At 43.5% G+C, this 18,582-nt stretch overlaps 1 protein-coding gene across 1 annotated transcript in view; it reads right to left on the bottom strand.

Moving 5' to 3' along the window:
* Window positions 1-1,279: 1,279 nt before the first annotated feature.
* Window positions 1,280-18,582, bottom strand: part of ANKDD1A (ankyrin repeat and death domain containing 1A) — a 28,934-nt gene continuing 11,631 nt past the window's right edge. Inside the window, exons 7-15 of the mRNA XM_088139168.1 lie at window positions 17,465-17,563; window positions 16,988-17,086; window positions 14,437-14,535; window positions 11,582-11,680; window positions 9,704-9,802; window positions 7,480-7,575; window positions 4,942-5,143; window positions 3,207-3,338; window positions 1,280-3,096 (exon numbers count right to left, since the gene is read on the bottom strand). Of these exons, the coding sequence (XP_087995294.1) occupies window positions 3,032-3,096; window positions 3,207-3,338; window positions 4,942-5,143; window positions 7,480-7,575; window positions 9,704-9,802; window positions 11,582-11,680; window positions 14,437-14,535; window positions 16,988-17,086; window positions 17,465-17,563 (990 nt within the window). The 3' untranslated portion in view covers window positions 1,280-3,031. The remainder of the gene's footprint in view (window positions 3,097-3,206; window positions 3,339-4,941; window positions 5,144-7,479; window positions 7,576-9,703; window positions 9,803-11,581; window positions 11,681-14,436; window positions 14,536-16,987; window positions 17,087-17,464; window positions 17,564-18,582) is intronic.

The following is an 18,582-nucleotide window of genomic DNA, read 5'->3' as shown; positions in this document are numbered from 1 at the left end:
GTTGGAGATGGTACTACCACCTGAAATGATTCAGGTTTTCTGAAAAGTGACTGTTCCAAGTTTTGAGAACTTAAAAACAAATGAACTACATAAAAGGGAAGAAAACCATTTATTTGAAAACTAGAAGTTTAAACATTGCTTTAAAAATACAAAACTTCACGACAAATTTAAGAAAAGTGTACTGTCCGTAGATAAAACATTGTCCTATTAGCCCTGGTGAGAACAAAACACTGTTTTGAAGTTGAAAGTGCATACTTATACAGCCAGGTTAAGAAACAGGGGTGAAGCCTGGGCCTGGGCCCTGGCCCTGCCCATGACCTTGGGATCAGGGCAAATGATGGTGGGGTCTGGGGACTCCTAACCTTCTTCCCTGCTGTTGGCATTATCCACAGCCTGGGGAGGAGCTACTTCGAGGTGCAAGGGGTGACTTAGTAAACTTCTCCCTGTCTTCCCTTTTGCCAGAGATGAGCAGCCAAAAGCCAAAGGTGCTACGTGCTCAATGCCTCTTCGGGCGCCAGTGTCAGGGCTGTCATTTCACTCTCTACCTTTTCAGAAAGATGCGGGGGGATCACAGCATAGGGCAGCTGGTGCGTAAATCTCTTCCTCCAAAGGGAATGGCCCAGGGCTGCAGAAGTCCAGGTGCTTCTGGTGGAGAAGGGAAGGGCCTGGAGGCAGAGGAAATAAAACCAGCTACCCACCCTCGCTCCGTGTGCATAGCTGAGATGTGTATGTATATATAAAAACATGGATCACAAAAGGTTTGGCTGAAACAGTAGAACAGTTCTCCCCTTGCATTGCTCCCGAAGCCAAGTCCTGAGGCCGAATATTAAATGTCACATGGATTGAGCCGGCTGTTCCCCCCAAACATGGACCTCCAAGTTTGGAATAATGCTCAGCAGAAAGGATGCAAAGGTCTAAAGCGTTAGTTGCCAGGTAGCCATATTCTTGTGCAGATAAGTGGTTTCGTACCCTAGAAAAAAGATGCAACTGCAACCTCCTTTCAGCAGCTTCAGGGAGGGGGCATGAGAAAAAATATAATGCCCCAGGGGTGTTAGTCTAACTGCAATTTTTACTCTGTTTCCAGAAGATATATCCCTTGACTCTGTTCACACCACACATTGAACCAAGTGAGTGAAAGTAGCTGCAAGTGTGTTCCATTCTAAGGGTGGCCACTTTTAACCATGGTTAGGTTTTGTTTCATGCATTGCATTGGGTTAGTTGATGGTTCAGTTAACCCAGCAAATGAATTAATAACTGGATGGAATGCGTCTATGTTTCAAGAAAGATCCATTAAGTCTAAGATGATCGGTCTGCTATAATCTGTGGGGAGAGCTGGACATTATAGTCTCCGCAGTCATCAAAAAATTTAGCCAAAGGAGAGCTGTGAAGCCATTAAAATGCTGGGGCACAACCTAAGGAGCTTTAAACTGCGTCTGATTATATTGCACTGGAGTCACTGAGTTTTAAATATTTTTAACTGCAGCTGGGCTGTGTCCCTGGGCTCTTCTCTGGAGATGGTGGAAGAAGTGAAACAAAGGAAGAAGCTCAAACTTAGAAGCAAAGATTTGGGTTCCTGGGAAATTTTAAACTGGAAAATGTTCCTATGCAATTTATATATATATATATATATACATATACATACATACATACATATATATATATATATATATATATTACGTCTATTATTTAAAAAAAAAATTCAAGATGGCAAGTGTACCTAATACTCCTTCCTCCTCCTAAATGAGTATGATTCCAGTTAGTATATTCATCTTGGTATCTCAAGTCTGCTCAAGTATTTGGGCTACGTTATTTGTTGGGAGGGAGAGGCATAAAAGTCCCACTTCTCAATTTTTTAGAACAATCACCTGAAAAGCAAGCATTGCACAACTTTTGAAACTGTCAGACTAACCTGAAGTGGAATTGCCAGACTAACATTTTTGCAGAAAGTTCTGACCATGTCTCTGCCTACAAGCATGCCCAGAATAAGGTGAGTGGGTGGATTCCATTAAAGGAAATGCATCTTTATAAACTATAACCTAAAAACCAAGATAGCAACATGAATAGGATATAAAGAAGTTACAAGCAGTCCTTGCTTAACGACCACGATAGGAACCAGAAAATTGGTTGTTAAGCAGGGCGGTCATTAAGCAAGTTACCACATGACCGAACCCAATTTTACGACCATTTTTACAATTATTGTAAAGCGAATCACCATGTTAAGTGAATTGCATGGTCGTTAAGTGAATCCAGTTTCCCCAGTGGACTTTTTTGCCAAAATTTGCTTAATGACCACGTGATTCGCTTCACGACTGTCATAAAAAAGGTCACAAATCATGATCACGACTGCAGAGGCAGTGTGGCAGTTTGCAATGGCCGTGTGAGTACAGGTCGTAAAGTATTTTTTCCAGAGCCGTCATAACTTTGAACCGTTAAATGAATGTTCATCAAGCAAGGACTACCTGTACTCTGGAAGGAAAAGAGACCATTAGCACCAGAGTGATAAATGACCTTAGCAGTGCAGGTTTGCACATTGGCATGCGAGGTGCAGCCATGGAAAGTTTTGGAGGCTGCAGCTGTGTTACAACATAGGTGCCCTTAAAACAACAGGAAGCTGCCCACAAGGATAGGTATTGTACCTCACAGTGAGTTTTTCCCATTTAAGGATATGTATATAGAGAGATAAGCCTACCCTTTATTGTGACGTTTATTCAAGAAACCGAGTCAACGCTGATCTTACGGAAATGATAAAAACCGATAAAATTTACTTGTAAAGTAAGCATCAGAGTGCACCCTCATCTCAGACCTCAGAAAAAAGACCCATGTTTCTCCATCTCTCCAACCAAGGCCCTAAGAATGCACTGCTGTGGTTTAGAGTCTGCTGATCGACGGTTTACTTTGACCTGACCTGGATTGGAAAAGGTTGCCATTCAGGATGGCAAGAAGCCCTTGAAAATGGTGGCCCTTTGAGGCAAGTCTTGAAAGAGAGCTCTGGAAGAGTTGCACGTAGGGGCGTTCTGCAGCCCCTCGGTCCTCACATCGCTGAACACCTCCGTGGAGACGTGGGGGAATTTGCATTGGCCAGCTTCCTGATACTTTCTGTTAAAAAAGAAAACAGATGTGCAGGTCTAGGCTGGGCTTTGGCCTGATCCAGCTGGCCCTGGGCCGGACAGCTCACTGGACCAGAGGAGGCCAAGGAATCAGCGTACCTGCTAAGTCGCTCCTCCCAATGCTAACCAGCCCTTCGTACAGTCCTTTGACTGGGTTTTCTCCTGCCACGATCGCCCCATGAAGCCAGATCAGCAGCATCCGATGGCCGTGCTCTCGGTAGCTTTTGGTGCCTGGCAAGAAGAGCAATGGATGCAGACACAGGTCAGGTGAGATGTTCCCAGACATCCAGTAACAGCCATAATGTGTGTCACGACATCATCACCTGAGTGACCCAAACGATGTAGCTTCCATCATGAGGGACAGCATGCAGGTGGCATCATTTGCTTGACAACGTGATGCACAAAACAGTGCTTGCCCATTGATGCACGTGGACATGCTTAATATCCTCTTGCGACAGGTGCATTATGACTCAGCTCTGGAATCACAGAACGGTGGTGTGGCTGGCCGGCTATTTGAGAAGCTCACTGCAAGTCAAAATTAGTTCCATGTTCCCTTTCTCTTTCCCCTGACCTTAATACCATACTGACAGCCTTTGATGATGATGATGATGATGATGATGATGATGATGATGATGATGATGATGATTTCCACCATCATAATTGAAAAAGCAGCAGAGCAGCCAGATAATAGGTGGTTACGTTCACACAACGGGCCGAAGCAAATCAGATAAAGTTCGGTTAAGATTCACACACCTGCTAAGCTTGGTAACCTTCATAGCAGGGTCATCTGCAAGGGTGTGTGTGTCAAAATAAGTTAAGATGGCAGCCACAAACATGCGGTCAAAGCCACACCTCTTTTATACATGCCTGCCACACCATCTTGACTTTTTTTTACCCCTCCCTGCTGACGCCCCTGCCTGGCTTTCGTGGGTTTGTGTGCCACGGAGATGCCATGTGGTTGTAATAGTCTGTTGGCAGTTGAAACTTTTGCAGGAAGAGAACCAAGCTCAGAGAGCCCCAAGGACTCCACAGTTCAACCCTGAGCTACACATATTCGCCTCCATTGGTACTAACGCAGCCGTCCTGCTACAGCGCCTACAATTGGGATTTAAGTATGTCACTGCTGAATTACCGATGTTGGAATTGTTTTTAATTTATTGCAACTGTTCTCAATGGCTGTCCCTTTGGGGATGTTTTTTTAACACTGAAAAGAAGGTTCTGGCTTTCAGGGGTAATGATGAGGGGGTTAGTAATTCAGGTCCCCCAGAGCGTTCAGCTCTCTCATTGATGCAACACTTGCACCTTTTCTCTTTAAAAGCTGCCTGGGGTTGCCAATTACCTGGGGGGAGGTGGGGGAACACGAAACAAATTCAAACATGCTTCATCCAGCTTTTTCAATATGAATAGCTGGTCACAGCTGAGCCAGCTCTCTCTGATATGGGCTGGATGGCAGCCAGGTTAGGAGAAGACTGACTAGCAAAGCGGTTTTCGATCTGTACTTCTTCTTTTTCCTTGCAAACTGCTTGAAAATTGGAGCCTGGACCACTTCTTGGTTTGGTCTCCTATCTGAAACAAGCACGTTGTTCATATTTTATAATATTTTGTCCTTCGGCGCTAGTCTCACAGTCGAACCCCAGCGTTGCATTTGTAAAACCAAGGGCTACAGCTATTTTAGCCTGTCTGAAAGTCAGGCCCTCTTTGTAATAGCCCTGAACTCGGGCTGAGAACATGGCAGCCTTCCCCCGTATCCAGGGACCATCAGAAAGGGGATCTTAGGCCACCTCTGGTCTCCCATTCAGCAGCAGCTGGAAAGAATGTCAGCCTGTCCACCTACCTGTCCACTGGTGTTCAATTGCTCTGATATGCGCCTCCGTGAATTTCCAGTAATGCGCGAGTTTCTTCCACTCGCTGGGTTTGAGGTATTTGGTTGCGAGCCGCCATATCACCGAACGGATATGCTGCGTTTCCAGCCGATGGTCCTGCTTGAAAGTTAAACGCTCGGCTACCCAGGAGTCAGAATCGCTGCTGAGGTTATCCTAGAAAAACGTCGCAATCTGCTTCATGTTGGTTTGTGACTGATTTTAGTTTCCCACTCTGGCTGAGATTGCTGCTACTTTTGCAGGTGCCGATCTAAAACTTCCATACATTTCCACCAGCCTTCACCCACACCGGATTATGGAAATTGTAATCAACATACCTGTCAACTACCAGGCTGGAAGAGTTAACTTCAATTGGTTAAGGTCACTCAACACACTAAGCCATTAACAAGACTTGGCTCTTTCCTCCAGCAGGGGGTGGGGAGTGGCGGGGCATTAGCAAAGCCAAGTTGCCTGTTGGTGGGTGAGGTGTTTTGAGGTACCTTGGTGTCAGTTCTTCAAGGGGGACCAGAAAAAGAAACCAAAGTCATACAGGCTAATATTACTTTTTTCTAGAGCTATTGTGACAGAATCTTGCAAGTCTGAATGTGCTTTCCCCTTCCCTCCCTTTATCTTCACGAGAACTAAGGAGGGTCTTGTCTGAGATACTTTCTCAAGTTACAGTTCTAGCCCAGACTCAGATTTCTTTTATCTGACTGTTGTCTTGGCAGTGGCCCTTCCTCCTGTTCCTTAAGGTTATTCCTTTTGCCTATTACACTTGATTATAGTTTGACAATAATTTTTATTGTATTTTGCATTGTTTTACAGGTAGTCCTAATTTAGCGACCACAATTGAGCTAGAAACTCTGTCGCTAAGCAACATGGTCACTAAACAAAACATCATGTGACTATGACAGACTTACAACTAACCATTTGGTTGTTAAGTCACCGCAGGTTGTTAAGCAAAACATCACATGATCACAACTTGCGATTTTACTGCTGGCTTCTCCATTCATTCTATGTATTGGAAGTTGGTTGTGAAGCACGCAAATGGTGATCACATGACTGTGAGATGCTGTGACGTTCATAAGGGTGAGGACTGGTGATAAAGTTACATTTTCAGCACCACCATAACTTTGAACGGTTGCTAAACAGGGCAGTTGTTAAGTGAGGTCTACCTGTATATATATTTTTTATTAATATATTTTGGTTTATGTATTGCCTACTAGTGCCCAGAGTTACTTGTTTAAGATGGGCGGCCATATACATTTTTCAAACGAACATAAAACAATAACCATGCACCACACATCCAATCTGTGCGGGTTGGGAGGGTCATACAAAAACCCCATAATGTTGGCTTCTCCATTCACTCTATGTGTTGGAAGTGGTTGTGAAGCACGCAAATGGTGATCACATGACTGTGGGATGCTGTGACGTTCGTAAGGGTGAGGACTGGTCATAAAGTTACATTTTCAGCACCACCATAACTTTGAACGGTTGCCACCAACTTGATTTTTCTGCACAGATGCCCCTGACATTGTAGCTTAGTATGCTGTACGAACCCAGGTGCTATTTAATAAACCATGGTTAAAACACACAATGTACTAAGCCAAAATCCAACAAACCACATTATGTATTAGGGTGGTGTGTTAGCCAGCCACAGCCTTTCAGTATTCCAGCCAAACTGGAGACTGCCATGGACCATAAGGGGAGGACGGTTCCTACCACTGCTTTTCTGCTTACTGCCTCCTTTCCCTTTCCTTCCATTCAGTAAAATCTCCTGCCTTTCAGCCCCCCAGATCTCCCTCGTCCTGCTGCTCAGAGACATTCTCCTACATTTCTTCTACCACTTCTTACTACTCCATTTGATGAAAACAAAGTGGCTTTCGAAAATCATTCAAAGAAAAGAGGATGATGGTAAAATCCTCCAGGAAGGTGCTGCGAGTTCCTGCAGCTATTTAGCATCAAGGAGGCCAAGCAGTGCATGTCCAGTAAACATCCTGTCTTCTACTGGCCATCCTCTCCCCAGTCTTCTGCAGCCTCTCTGGCTTCTCATATTTCCATCCATTTTATTGGACTGTTGTTTACCTGTTGTGAGCCGCCTAGAGTTGCTTAGATGAGACAGGCAGCCATACAAATCAAACAATAAACAAACAAATAATTTCAGGGCTTTTTCCAGTAGCAGCATGGCTGTTGCTGCTAAGAGAGATTCCTGTTCTTGAGAAACAACTGGAGTGTTTCTGTTTCCTCTGGAGAAATTCTCCCAATTCTGACCGAGAATTTCAACAAATTATTTGTGTACAATTCCACTCTACGGCTACAACTTCCTATTAGCTTCCCCCCCCCCCTGCACAATTAGCTGCTTTTCTTTAATACAGAGAAACTTTTGTGATCTCCTCGCCATCATCACCACCACCCAGTTAATTTCTTCCCATTTGGAGCCCCATATTTCCTGAGCCGCCAACTTCCTTCACCTAGTTACTGTATGTCCCAGGAGAGCCCTGAAGCCCACTTACTTTTTCCCATTTGTAAAACCTGTCCGCTTTGATGATCATATCAGCCAAATTGACATGGTTCCCACGGGCAGCAACATCCAGAGAAGTTTTTCCTTGCTGCAGAAAGAAAAATAAATCCACTGAGTTCAACCAGACAAGACTTAGCTGCTTTTTAAAACAAACAGACAGCAAATATGTAACTCCTGCCATATTATGAGTGCGTTTACCCCACTGATCGAGGGATAACAGCCCAACATCTTTGTAAAGATTTAGTTTTACCTTACGGGAAGGAAAACTGAACTACGTCTTTGTAGCTGACGTGGTGCAGATGATTAAATACCATTCTTACACTGTGATTTTTGAAGCATGGTGGAGCTTGCCAGCATTTTCTATTTTCCTGTTGAGCTGAAATTTTGGAGGGCAGATTCAGCAAAACTCTGTTATCACAGAGGATAAAATACTGACTGAAACAGATCTATATGGGTGAGCCTCTAGCCCAACTTGTATTGAAAGACTCATATAATTCCCTGCGGGAGAAGCAGGTAACATCTGATCTGGTCCCTTGTGCGCTCTCTCTCCCCAGTCTCTCTCTATCCTGGGCTTAGACAAAACCTAGAATGAGATCAAGCAGAGCATTTTCGATCTTGAGATTCAGAGGGATAGATTTAACCCATCACACCTCTGCTACAATGAACTCATATATCCACCTTTCATTATGCTCAAATATTTTTATTATATAGGAGGGCACTCACACTGGCACGCTTAGATGCTTTGCCCTCAATGATATTGACCAGGAGATTCAACAATATTCTCTGTCTAAGAGCGCTTATGTGTACAAGAACATAAGAGCATAAGTACTGCCCTGCTGGATCGGACCCCTGGCCCATCTAATCCAGCAGTCTGTTCTCACAGTGGCCAGCCAACTGCCCAAGGAAGCCCACTAGCCTCCCAGCAGATGGCCTTCAGAGGCAGTCCCACAGCCATCGGGGTAAGAGCCATTGATCCCCATGACTCCCATGAATTGGTCCAACCCTTTTTTGAAGCCAGCCAAGCTGTTGTACCAAGATGTACCAAGCACATCTCTTGGTAGTGAATTCCCAAGTTGAATTATGCATTGAGTTGAAAAAAAAATTATTTTGTCTGTCCTGATTCTTCTAGAATTCAGTTTGTTCAGACACTGAAACTGAGAGGGTCGCCCATGTACTCTTGAAATGCCCTACCAATCACCCTTGGAGGATGGAGTTAGTCACTACTCTAATCACAAATTATATGGACCCAACCGGCAATTGGAGGTTTCCTATTAAATAATCACCACAATAAAGTAGCAAAGGCAGTCAGAAACTATTGGATCTAAATGATAGATACATGCTTTGATTCTGCTTTTTATCCCAGATATTTTGCATTTTAACATTACTTTTTTTTTTTTTTTTTGCTCTGTGACTGTAAATTCTTAAATAAAAAATAAAAGTAAATCACAGAAGTTATGTCCATGTGGTTTAGACAAAATTGAACCGTTGGAACCTGATACCCTATTCTTTATTCTGAGCTGAGAGAAATGCAACTTGAGCTGCTTCTTTAAAAAAATTGCCCAGCTGGAAATAGGAATTTTACTTCAGGTTAGATCCCAAAGTTCCTATCCAGTTGACAAATGTGGCTCCCTAGCATCATAGATATGTTGTCAGAAGATCATCATTATGGGGCATGATGACTAATCTGGTTATCTTGATAACCATTTGAGTCTACATTAAGAGGATTACAGAAGTGCTTCTCTTTGTATTTTATGGGGTCTGCTTTATGCTTGTGAGAAAGTTATTTCATTGTTGCTCTTGTTAAAAAAGTATGGATTGACTATAGCATTTATTACAATACTTATGTATCACCAGGAGTTGGCTTAAGATCCTAAAATAAAACTAAGAATAGCAACAATAATACCACCACCCCTGGCACTTAGCTCAGTGGCATTGGCTGCCAAATGCCCTCCAGGAAAGTGCTGCTTTGACTGTCCTAAGTAAGAGCACCAGAGAGGGGGTCATCTGAATTTTCAGGAATAAGGGATACCATACGGACCGAGTGTGCACTGAAAAACATTGTTTTCTTGATCAAATGCGGAATGCATAAAATAGTTACCTTTAAAATGTCCTCCATGCGTTCTCATTCCAAAATCCTGTTACCACAGCTGGCACAGGTTTGCAAAGAGGTAAGGTTTCCATGTATATGTATACAGACAGCCGCAAAGCGGCCTTACCTTATCGGTTAATTTTAAATTCACCCCAGCCACGAGGATCATCTCGGCAATATCCTGCCTTCCGTGCTCTGCAGCGATATGAAGAGGACTCTGTTGTCTCTGAGGGCGAGAAGGAGAATCAGAAGTCAGCGCTCAGAAGAATTTGGGAGGAAGATCCATTCCTTGGTGGTGAAATAAACCCTGTATTGAGGGCTAAAAACTCTTCCAGTGGCCTCAGGGAGGTATTCTCTCCCATCTTTGGCTCCTCACAGGACACCAAGCTCCAGCAGGAGGGAATCAACATATCAAAGGGGACCCAGCCTGTTAGGGGGCCTTTGAGGCCAGCTCTCAACCCCAGAATGGTGATAAGCCCCTTCAATGGTTCTGCCTGAGCTCCAGGGGAATTTTTCCCCAGCCCAAATGGAGCAACGTTCTCATTAGCAGGCTGCATCAAGACCGAAAGGGGCTACTGTATAAGAATTCCAGCAAGTTAACTTAATTTTCACTTTCGAACCAATATATATCTCGCTGGGGAGTCCAAAAGACCAAGAGGGTGTTGCAACTGCACAATCAAAGCCCCGCCCCCTTTTTGCAACCTACACGCAATGCATTCTACATGCAAGATGTGATTGTGGCTGTTTTCTTGCCTTATATGATAATATCATCATCCTGATCTCTTGAAGGCCCTCGACAATTGAAATAATATTTTTTAAAAACATTTCCGTGATTTATATTTATTGTTCACTTTTGACATTCTTTAAAGAAGAAGAAAACAGCCCAGAACAATATATCTCAACATTCCATCATCATTTACAACATCTATCGCTAAACTTATCAAAAGAGAAATTAATAGCGTCAGCGTAACTTATTGAGAGAACATTTGAACCCATCTCCAGAATAACAGATTAGCCTCTGGTAGCAAAAGGGCAAGAGACAGCTCTGTGTGCATTAAAGATGAACCAATCAATTCCATATATTTTTTTGGCTCAGTCTGGCTCACTGTTAATCTTCAAAGTGCCACAAGATTTTTTTTTTTTTTAAGCCCACAGTTTATATACTTTTTCACATAAATAGATTCTCAATTAAGTACATAGGTGTAAATCTGCAAAGAAGAGGCCCAGTTACTTAAGGATAGCCTGTCTCCTGCAGTGTTGGTTCAGCAGGTTTAATCTGACAGGGTTGGTGTGCTCTGGGTTCCTTCAATCAAGCAATCTATCAAGATCCCCAAAGTGCCCCTTCTCTGTCATGTCACCTGCCTTCTGGAATGAGATCCCCTTGAGATCTAGGTAGATCCCACTCAGAAGACATTGCCTTCTCCCAGACATTGGGCTAGGGTGGCTGAGCCCCTTAGGGGGTGCGTCTGGGTATATTTTCTGTGTTGGTGGCCATTTCGTTCTCTATTTTTTTACTTGTTGTCTATTTAGCTTGCTTTTTTCCCCCCTTTCCACATTCATATTATATTATATTTCATAATTGTATTTTATACTGTATTATTTATGTTTTTATTGATTTTAAATTGGTTGTGAACTGCCCAGAGTCCCTCCTTGTGGGGGAGTTGGGCGGTGATATAAATTTGATATATACAATGAATAAATAAATAAATAAATAAATATTTTATTCTGCTTGTTATGTTGTGAGCTGTCCAGAGGTGTTCTCGAGTGGGGCAGCCACTAAATTGAAAAAATTAAATTAAGAGAAATGAAGGCAGTGTAGCACTGAGGATTTGAAGGCAAGAAGATGCTTCAGAGTGCACACAAGCACGCACACCACTCCTTAAACCAAGCATGTCCTTGTGCAGGATGGTTTGCCCTCCATGAGGTGAACAGCTTGCACGCATTCTATCTGCTGCGAAGCTTCATGAGATCTTAAATGCCGGTAGCCGTAGTTAAAAAGGCTTACGTTATCAGGGACATCAAGGTCACATTCGGCATCAATGAGGATTTTTACAATGGCTGGGTAGTTCCGTAGCACCGCAATGTGCATAGCTGATGCGTTTTGCTGTGGAAAGAAGCAATGTTAATACTCTTGTACAGGAGCATTAATGGGGGAGCAAATCTAGGCTTCGAAGTGGCATCCTGTCGATTGGAAGCCCCACCTTGGAACTCCAGGCACATAGAGATAACAACATCTACACACTATTCAAAAGAGACAATGAAAAGGAAACAAAAGACCAGAACATCTCCTCGCCAGCAATCATCGCCCAGATAAGCAGATATTAACACCAAGATTATCACCAGACGTACAATCAAGCAGTAAGCAATACCCTAATCAAGGAACTACCAAGAAAAAGAAAACCCACCAACACTGGCAGGGCAAGTAAACATAAACAGAGAGCAAACCTCACTTCTAGCACTGAAGATGTTACCTAGCTGGGTAACGAAACATTTGCAAGAAAACAACCAAGCTCAGAGAACCCCAAAGACTCCACAGGTCAACCCTGAGCTACAGATATTCTTTTCTATGGGTAATTCCAGATAATTTATGGTTATTTGTTGGCCTTGTTTGCACAATACATTCTCCTGGGTCATGGGGAAAGAACGGACCCAGGTGACTAACTCAGAGGGCTCAGCTTTAATCCCAAAGTGCCCCACAGATTAAAACAATGATCTCTGGTCAGTTGTGTATCTGAACAGATTACTGGTGGGTTAATGGTCTTCTCCTTGTCCTAAGACAGAGATAAAGTCATAGGGAAGCCCTAGAAAAAAAACAAAACTCAAGATTTCTGTAGAAACTCCATCTTGATTGCTATTTGCAAGAGCTGGTTCTGGCAAGGTCAAAAGCAAGCAGTCTGACATCAGACTAGTTCATTAAATAACAACCCTTGCTTCCACAGAAAATGCAGGAGGCCTTCTGCCAGTTGTGCCATGCAGGTGGGGGAAACAGAAACAGGAACCGAATCTTGATTTTACTATAAATAGGGTTTGCAGTTTATACTTGGCATTTGTTGGGTTTCTTTCTTCATGGCTTTCCTTGTTCTTGTAACAACCTTATGTATCTGAGAGCTGCATCCTGGGATCACTGCTGACGCAACTTCCAGTTCTAGTACCAGCCTGGAGAAGCCTGATGCTATTGGAGTTCTCAGCTGTCAATGCCACGGCTGCACCAGGGGTTGTGTCAAAAACGTGGCAGGAAGGAATGAGACAGCTCCCCCAACTCTGTTCATCATAGCATTGACCCTGTAGGAGCTATCAGAATTCTGACACGGGGCAAAAGAAAAAAGAACTGGGAGGTAGCATGTTGCCAGCCCCCATTGCAGAGACTGGGAACATGTAAAAAATGACTGATCCTTGGTTGACTGAGTTACTGGAGATCATGTGCTGTTGGGCTATGCAAGTAGTCCTTGGATTAAGAACACATGGGTTACAGATGACCCGTAGTTAAGAACGGAACCTACTGTAGAGCTTAACCAAGGGTCTTGTGTTCCATGTTTCTTACCCCTTGCAAGTCTCTCTGTTTTCCATCTACCAGTTTCCTTACCAGGGAAATAAAATGGGCAATGATGGGAGCAGAGAATAATCAAGACCTTGGGCAAACCAAGGAAGGAAGAACAGGTGGGAACCCTCCAGAGGGCTGCAAGACTATTCAGGGATCACAGAAATTCAAGTTAAATACACAATGATTCGAGTTAAATACACAATGGTTCGAGTTCATTACGCAATACTACTTATATAGTATTATACTGTACAATAATATTGTTCTGGTTTACGTACAAATTTGACTTAAGGACAGATCTTGGGGACGGAACTTGCTCTTAAACTGGGGACTACCTGTATCAGCTAATGAGGTCAACTCTTCTGGGTGTCCATGGACAGGCAAACCAGGCCTCAGGCGCCCTGCAACTTGCATGCTGTATCTTCAGTCACAAGCCAGTGGGATAACTAGAGCTTAACCAAGGGTCTCGTGTTCCATGTTTCTTTACACCTTGCAAGTCTCACTGTTTTCCATCTACCAGTTTCCTTACCAGGAAAATAAAATGGGCAATGATGGGAGCAGAGAATAATCAAGAGCTTGGGCAAACCAAGGAAGGAAGAATAGATGGGAACCCTCCAGAGGGCTGCAAGACTCTTCAGAGATCATAGTCTGGAGAATTCATAGCCAATTTTCTGACACCTGTCCTTCTTTATCCATACCTTCCTAATCAGCTGCCTCCTCCCAGATAAATTAGATTGCAACTCTCTTAATCCTAAATCAGCACTGCAATAGTCATATGGCTGGGAATTATGGGAATGGCAGTCCAACCCATGTGGAGGGCAAAACTATTTTTCCTGACAGCAGCTCTTCTAATTCTCAGGCAGAAGGGCCTTTCCCAGCCTGACTACCTTGTAAACTAAATATGCCAGGAATTGACCTAGGTAGATGTTTTGCATGCAATGCTTGCTCTCTATTATTCTGCTAAACGCCTGTGGTCTTAACTGAGGAGTAGGATTTCTTGTATGAGATTCATAGCCTTTTCCTTTCTTCCATCATGAAATGGCATCAGGCTCTGGAGAAGTTCCTGCTAAAGGCAAGACGCATTTGCAGGCCTGCAAAGAGCTGCAGTGGACTACCTACTCAAGCAGGAAACACAGGAGCAGGAGGGTTGGGAGAATTGCAGAATTGCACATCCTGGGCTGAATCTTTGATCTCTAACTTTGTTTTACTTGGAGCATGACACGAAGAAAGGAAACCCAGCTGGACTCAGAGGATGTGCCTGTTCCCTCTGTTTGGAGGTATGAAGATGTTCTGGATGCAGTTGATGAAATCAGTCAACTTACGTAATTCAGAGCATCTCTCTGGATTCCTGCATCAAGAAGGGTTCTGGCCATGTCTACATAGCCATTCAGTGCAGCATAATGAAGGCAGGTCATTTTTTTCTGAAAGAAAGAGTCAGGGGGACACCTTCAGGCAATGCAAGCTCACGTAAGGTCTACTTTGATGTCTTCTTTTTATTAGAACTGTGAATCTGATTAAATGGAGTCTGCCCTAAAAGGTGTAAACTTGAAGAATACGGACTCCAGGATTCTGCAGAGTATCACAGTCCTGTACAACCTCTGCTGCCCCCCCCCCGCCCCCCCATTCCTGGTGCCTCCAAGTGTTTATTACTGAAGCATAATTTCAAAGGGAGTTGCAGAAATGTCCATAGTTATTATTGTTGTAATTAATCAATTGGGAAGCCAAAATCTTTGCTCAGGTTGCCCCAATCCATCAGAGACTACTAGAGAGGTATCTTTTACACAATTTCCCCCTTAATTCAATCAGCTGAGCTTGGTGATGTGATTTATTCCATTTTATACCAAATTTCTCATGGGTTGCCCTAAACATGCCTCAGTAGTCTTACTTTTCTATTCTGATTATATCTGTGCACCATGTCCCTGCTACCCTGTTTTGAATGACCCAGTGGAAGTAGGAAGAACTTCCAGAGGCCTCCTATGAAATATTATGGCAATATTTCATGGATAAAATTAGTAGAATTCAAACTGGCCTGGACTCTACATGGCCAGCGTTGGAGGAGGTGACTAGATCAAGTAAGATTTATTTTGGCTTCTTGATCCAAGGAAGTGGATAGGGTGATCTGTATGAGCAATTCTACTTGTAAGCTAGACCTATGTTCTCTCCTTCCTGAACTGGCCCTCCTTGGATCAGCTAATCTGGACAATTATCACCCAATTTCCAACCATCCCTTTTTAGAGAAAATTGTTGAGAAAGCAAGGCTGGCAAACTCAAGAAAACAAAAACTTAGATTTTTGGGGAAAAAACTTTATTGTTAGTAGAGTAATATAAGAGTATCTTGGAAGCCTCCCAAAATAATTCTCTTACACAAATTACACTGTACTGTAATTAAGGTGGAGTTAATCTGAGTCTTTTTCTCATGCATCCTCCCTTCCATGGACTCAAGAATTTCTTCTGTAACGGCCCTGTTTCCTCCCTTTCTGACTCCTCCATGCTCCCAAGGTCTGTTAGGCATTCCATCACTGAGTGGGGATGTTCCAACTATAGATCATCCTAGAGGAAACAGATTACCTGGATCTTTTTTTAGTTAGAATTCAGTCCTGGGCATGGGACAGAAGCTATACTGTTCACCCTGTTGGATGATCTATGTTGAGACTGAATGGGGGAGAGTGCACTCCTCCAGGTCCTCTCAGAAGCTTTCAGTACCATTGATCACAGTATCTTCTTGGACAACCTGCAAGGATTGCGAGTTGGAGGGACCATTTTGCAGTGGTTCTGCTCCTTCTTAACAGTGGTACCAATTTCTTGTAGTAGAGGAAGATATGTCATCCATGTAGGGTGCTACAAGGTTTGTTTGCCTCCCTCCTATAATTCAATATCTGTATGAAACTACTGGAGATGTTATTCATTAGTCCAAGATGTGGTTTCATCAGTATATAGATGATACTATTACACCACCCCAGGCCAGGTTAGAGAAGTAATGGAAGTACAGACCCAGTGCTGGGAGACTATTAGGGTCTGGTGGAGAAGAAACAACATGAGAATTAATCCCTGAAAGATGGAGGAGCTGTTTCTCCAAAAACCACTTGGCACTTTGTCTGCTGTAGTGATGACTCTAGATAAGGAAGCTTTCCCTGAAGAAATGGTCTGAAAGCGATCCTCCTAGAGTTACAACTATTGTTGGTTGGGCAGGTGAAAGTTACAGCTGGGGGGGTGGGCAGCTTTGTCTACCTTTGGCTGGTGTGCTGGTTGTAGTCCTTCCTGGAGCATGATGCCCTGGCAATGGTTCCTATCATCACCGTCACACTGACTACTGCAATGCCTTCTACATCAGACTGGACTGTCTTTGAAGATTACCTGGAAGCTGCCATTAGTACCAAATGCAACAGCTGACCTGCTGGCGGATGAGAACCACCAGTGCTGTATAACACCAGTGTTGTGGGTGCTACATTCATTGCCAGTAGGCTTCCAATTCAAAGTTCTGGTCATAACCTAGGTATCTGAAGAGCTTCTACTTCAAGTAGAACTGATCCATCCCATGAATTCAGCCAGAATAGGGATATTGAGAATGCCTTCCCTTGTGAGATCAGAGAAGCAGGAGCAACAGCATGCTGCTTCCCTGTGTATGCCCTCATGTTATGGAACATCCTACCTCCAGGGATGCATATGGCACCTTCCCTGACAATCTTCTGAGAACTCTGAAGAACCGTCTTGTTCGCTAAACTTTTAATGGATAAGGAGACAATTTCTATGGGGTCTTAGGTTAAGCCATGAGAAGTCTTGTTGGGGGTATGGAAATGATACAGATACATAGATAAACAAACAAATATCCCTCCTATATATCATGCCCAGTTCCTTTTAATCAGCTTCCCATACCTGTGTTTGGGCATTGACCTCACAGCCAGCTTCCAGAAGTAGCTTGATGCAATCATTGTGTCCTCTCTCAGCTGCCAAATGCAGGGAAGTCATTCCTTCCTGGTAAAAGAGAGAAAAAGCAAGCCTTGGTTGTCCTCTTAATGTGTGAGGGTTAGTTCTCACACAGTCAGAGAAAAACAACCTGGTAGCCTATCTAACCATTGCATGCACCAATGAGAGCTGCAAACCAGCCCGCTCATGCAGAAGATGGAATAGGTGGATTGGTTTAAGGCAGGAGGAGCACTGGGGCAGTTCAGGATGCTGCCATCTGGGAAGACAACTAAATCTGGAAAGGGGGTCAAAATAAGGGTAATGTGTCATGCACCTATGCTATATTGCCTGCTTCGGCTACAACCAAAACTCAAGAAAAGGGGTTGGCCTTAAATTTCAATGTTTCCTGTCGGGGGAAAAACGTGTTTTTGCAGTTTTCTCACTCACTGCATTCTTGTCATCCAGGTCCATGCCAGCTTCTATAAGTTTCTGCAACACGCCTACATGTCCATGCGTGGCCGCCAAATGAAGAGCCGTGTTCTTCTCCTGCAAACCAATGTGACATTCCACGTAAAGGAGAGAAGAGCTCTCATGGGGATCCAGTGAGAGATCCGCTGGAAATATTCCTCTAAGGCCTTTCCAGCCCCATGAATTCTGGCAGGCACAATACCACAAAAACAAGCCATAAAATTCTGCATCTGGGGCCAAGGATTAGCAATGAGAAAACTTGGTTCTAGGTAAAAACACTGAAATAAAAAATAACCTGTTCTTTCAGACAACATATCACTACTTTTGTGAGAATAATGAAAGCAGTATCTCAGTGTGGCACCACAAGATCCGTTTCTTTGGGGCTTGTGTGCAGCATTGTGGGGCACATAGAAAAGGGAGAGGGCTGTGTCACAATCTGACCCCCTTGCCCTTCCCAAAGCATTAGGGGGTTTTCCAGCAATCATACATTCAGAGTTATGAATCCAAGAAAAGAAGGGCATGAATGAATGAATGAATGAATGAATGAATGAATGAATGAATGAATGAATGCAGTAATTCCAAATCTGGGATTAGTCTTCATAGAAATATTTAAAAATGATATTGACTTGTGTTTTCCAATATGCTTTCAAACGTATTATTATTTACATCCTGCCTTTTTGGCCCCAAGCCGCCCACTGACTTTCCATAGCAGAGGCCAGACCTGAACCTGACTCTCCCTAATCCTAAACTAACATCTTAACCACTATACCACAACGGCTCAAACACTGATCCAACAGTGACCCAGTGGTGAGCAGTTGTAGAGGAATGTAACAGTAACTTGGTGAAAGTATACAAGAGCTGTTAAGGGGAAATAAAAGACAAGTCACTCTGGGGAAAGGAGGGAGCATGAGAAACTCAAAATAACTCCACCTTGACTCTGCTTGGTATAAGACGGTGTAGAGAGAAACTCTAGCAAGCTTTTAAGTTGCTGCTATTATATCCTACAACCATAATGTAGCATTCCTGGAATCCTTGCAATATCTATTCCCGTCTTGGCTCATCAATCTTAAAAAAGTCTACCAGAGTTTCCCTGGATG

The sequence above is a fragment of the Python bivittatus genome, unplaced genomic scaffold, assembly GCF_059951505.1.
Source record: "Python bivittatus isolate LINGU-HERP-01145 unplaced genomic scaffold, Pbiv_v1 ctg000210_np1212, whole genome shotgun sequence".
Classification (NCBI taxonomy): domain Eukaryota; kingdom Metazoa; phylum Chordata; class Lepidosauria; order Squamata; family Pythonidae; genus Python; species Python bivittatus.
This window is presented reverse-complemented; position numbering and strand designations above follow the sequence as displayed.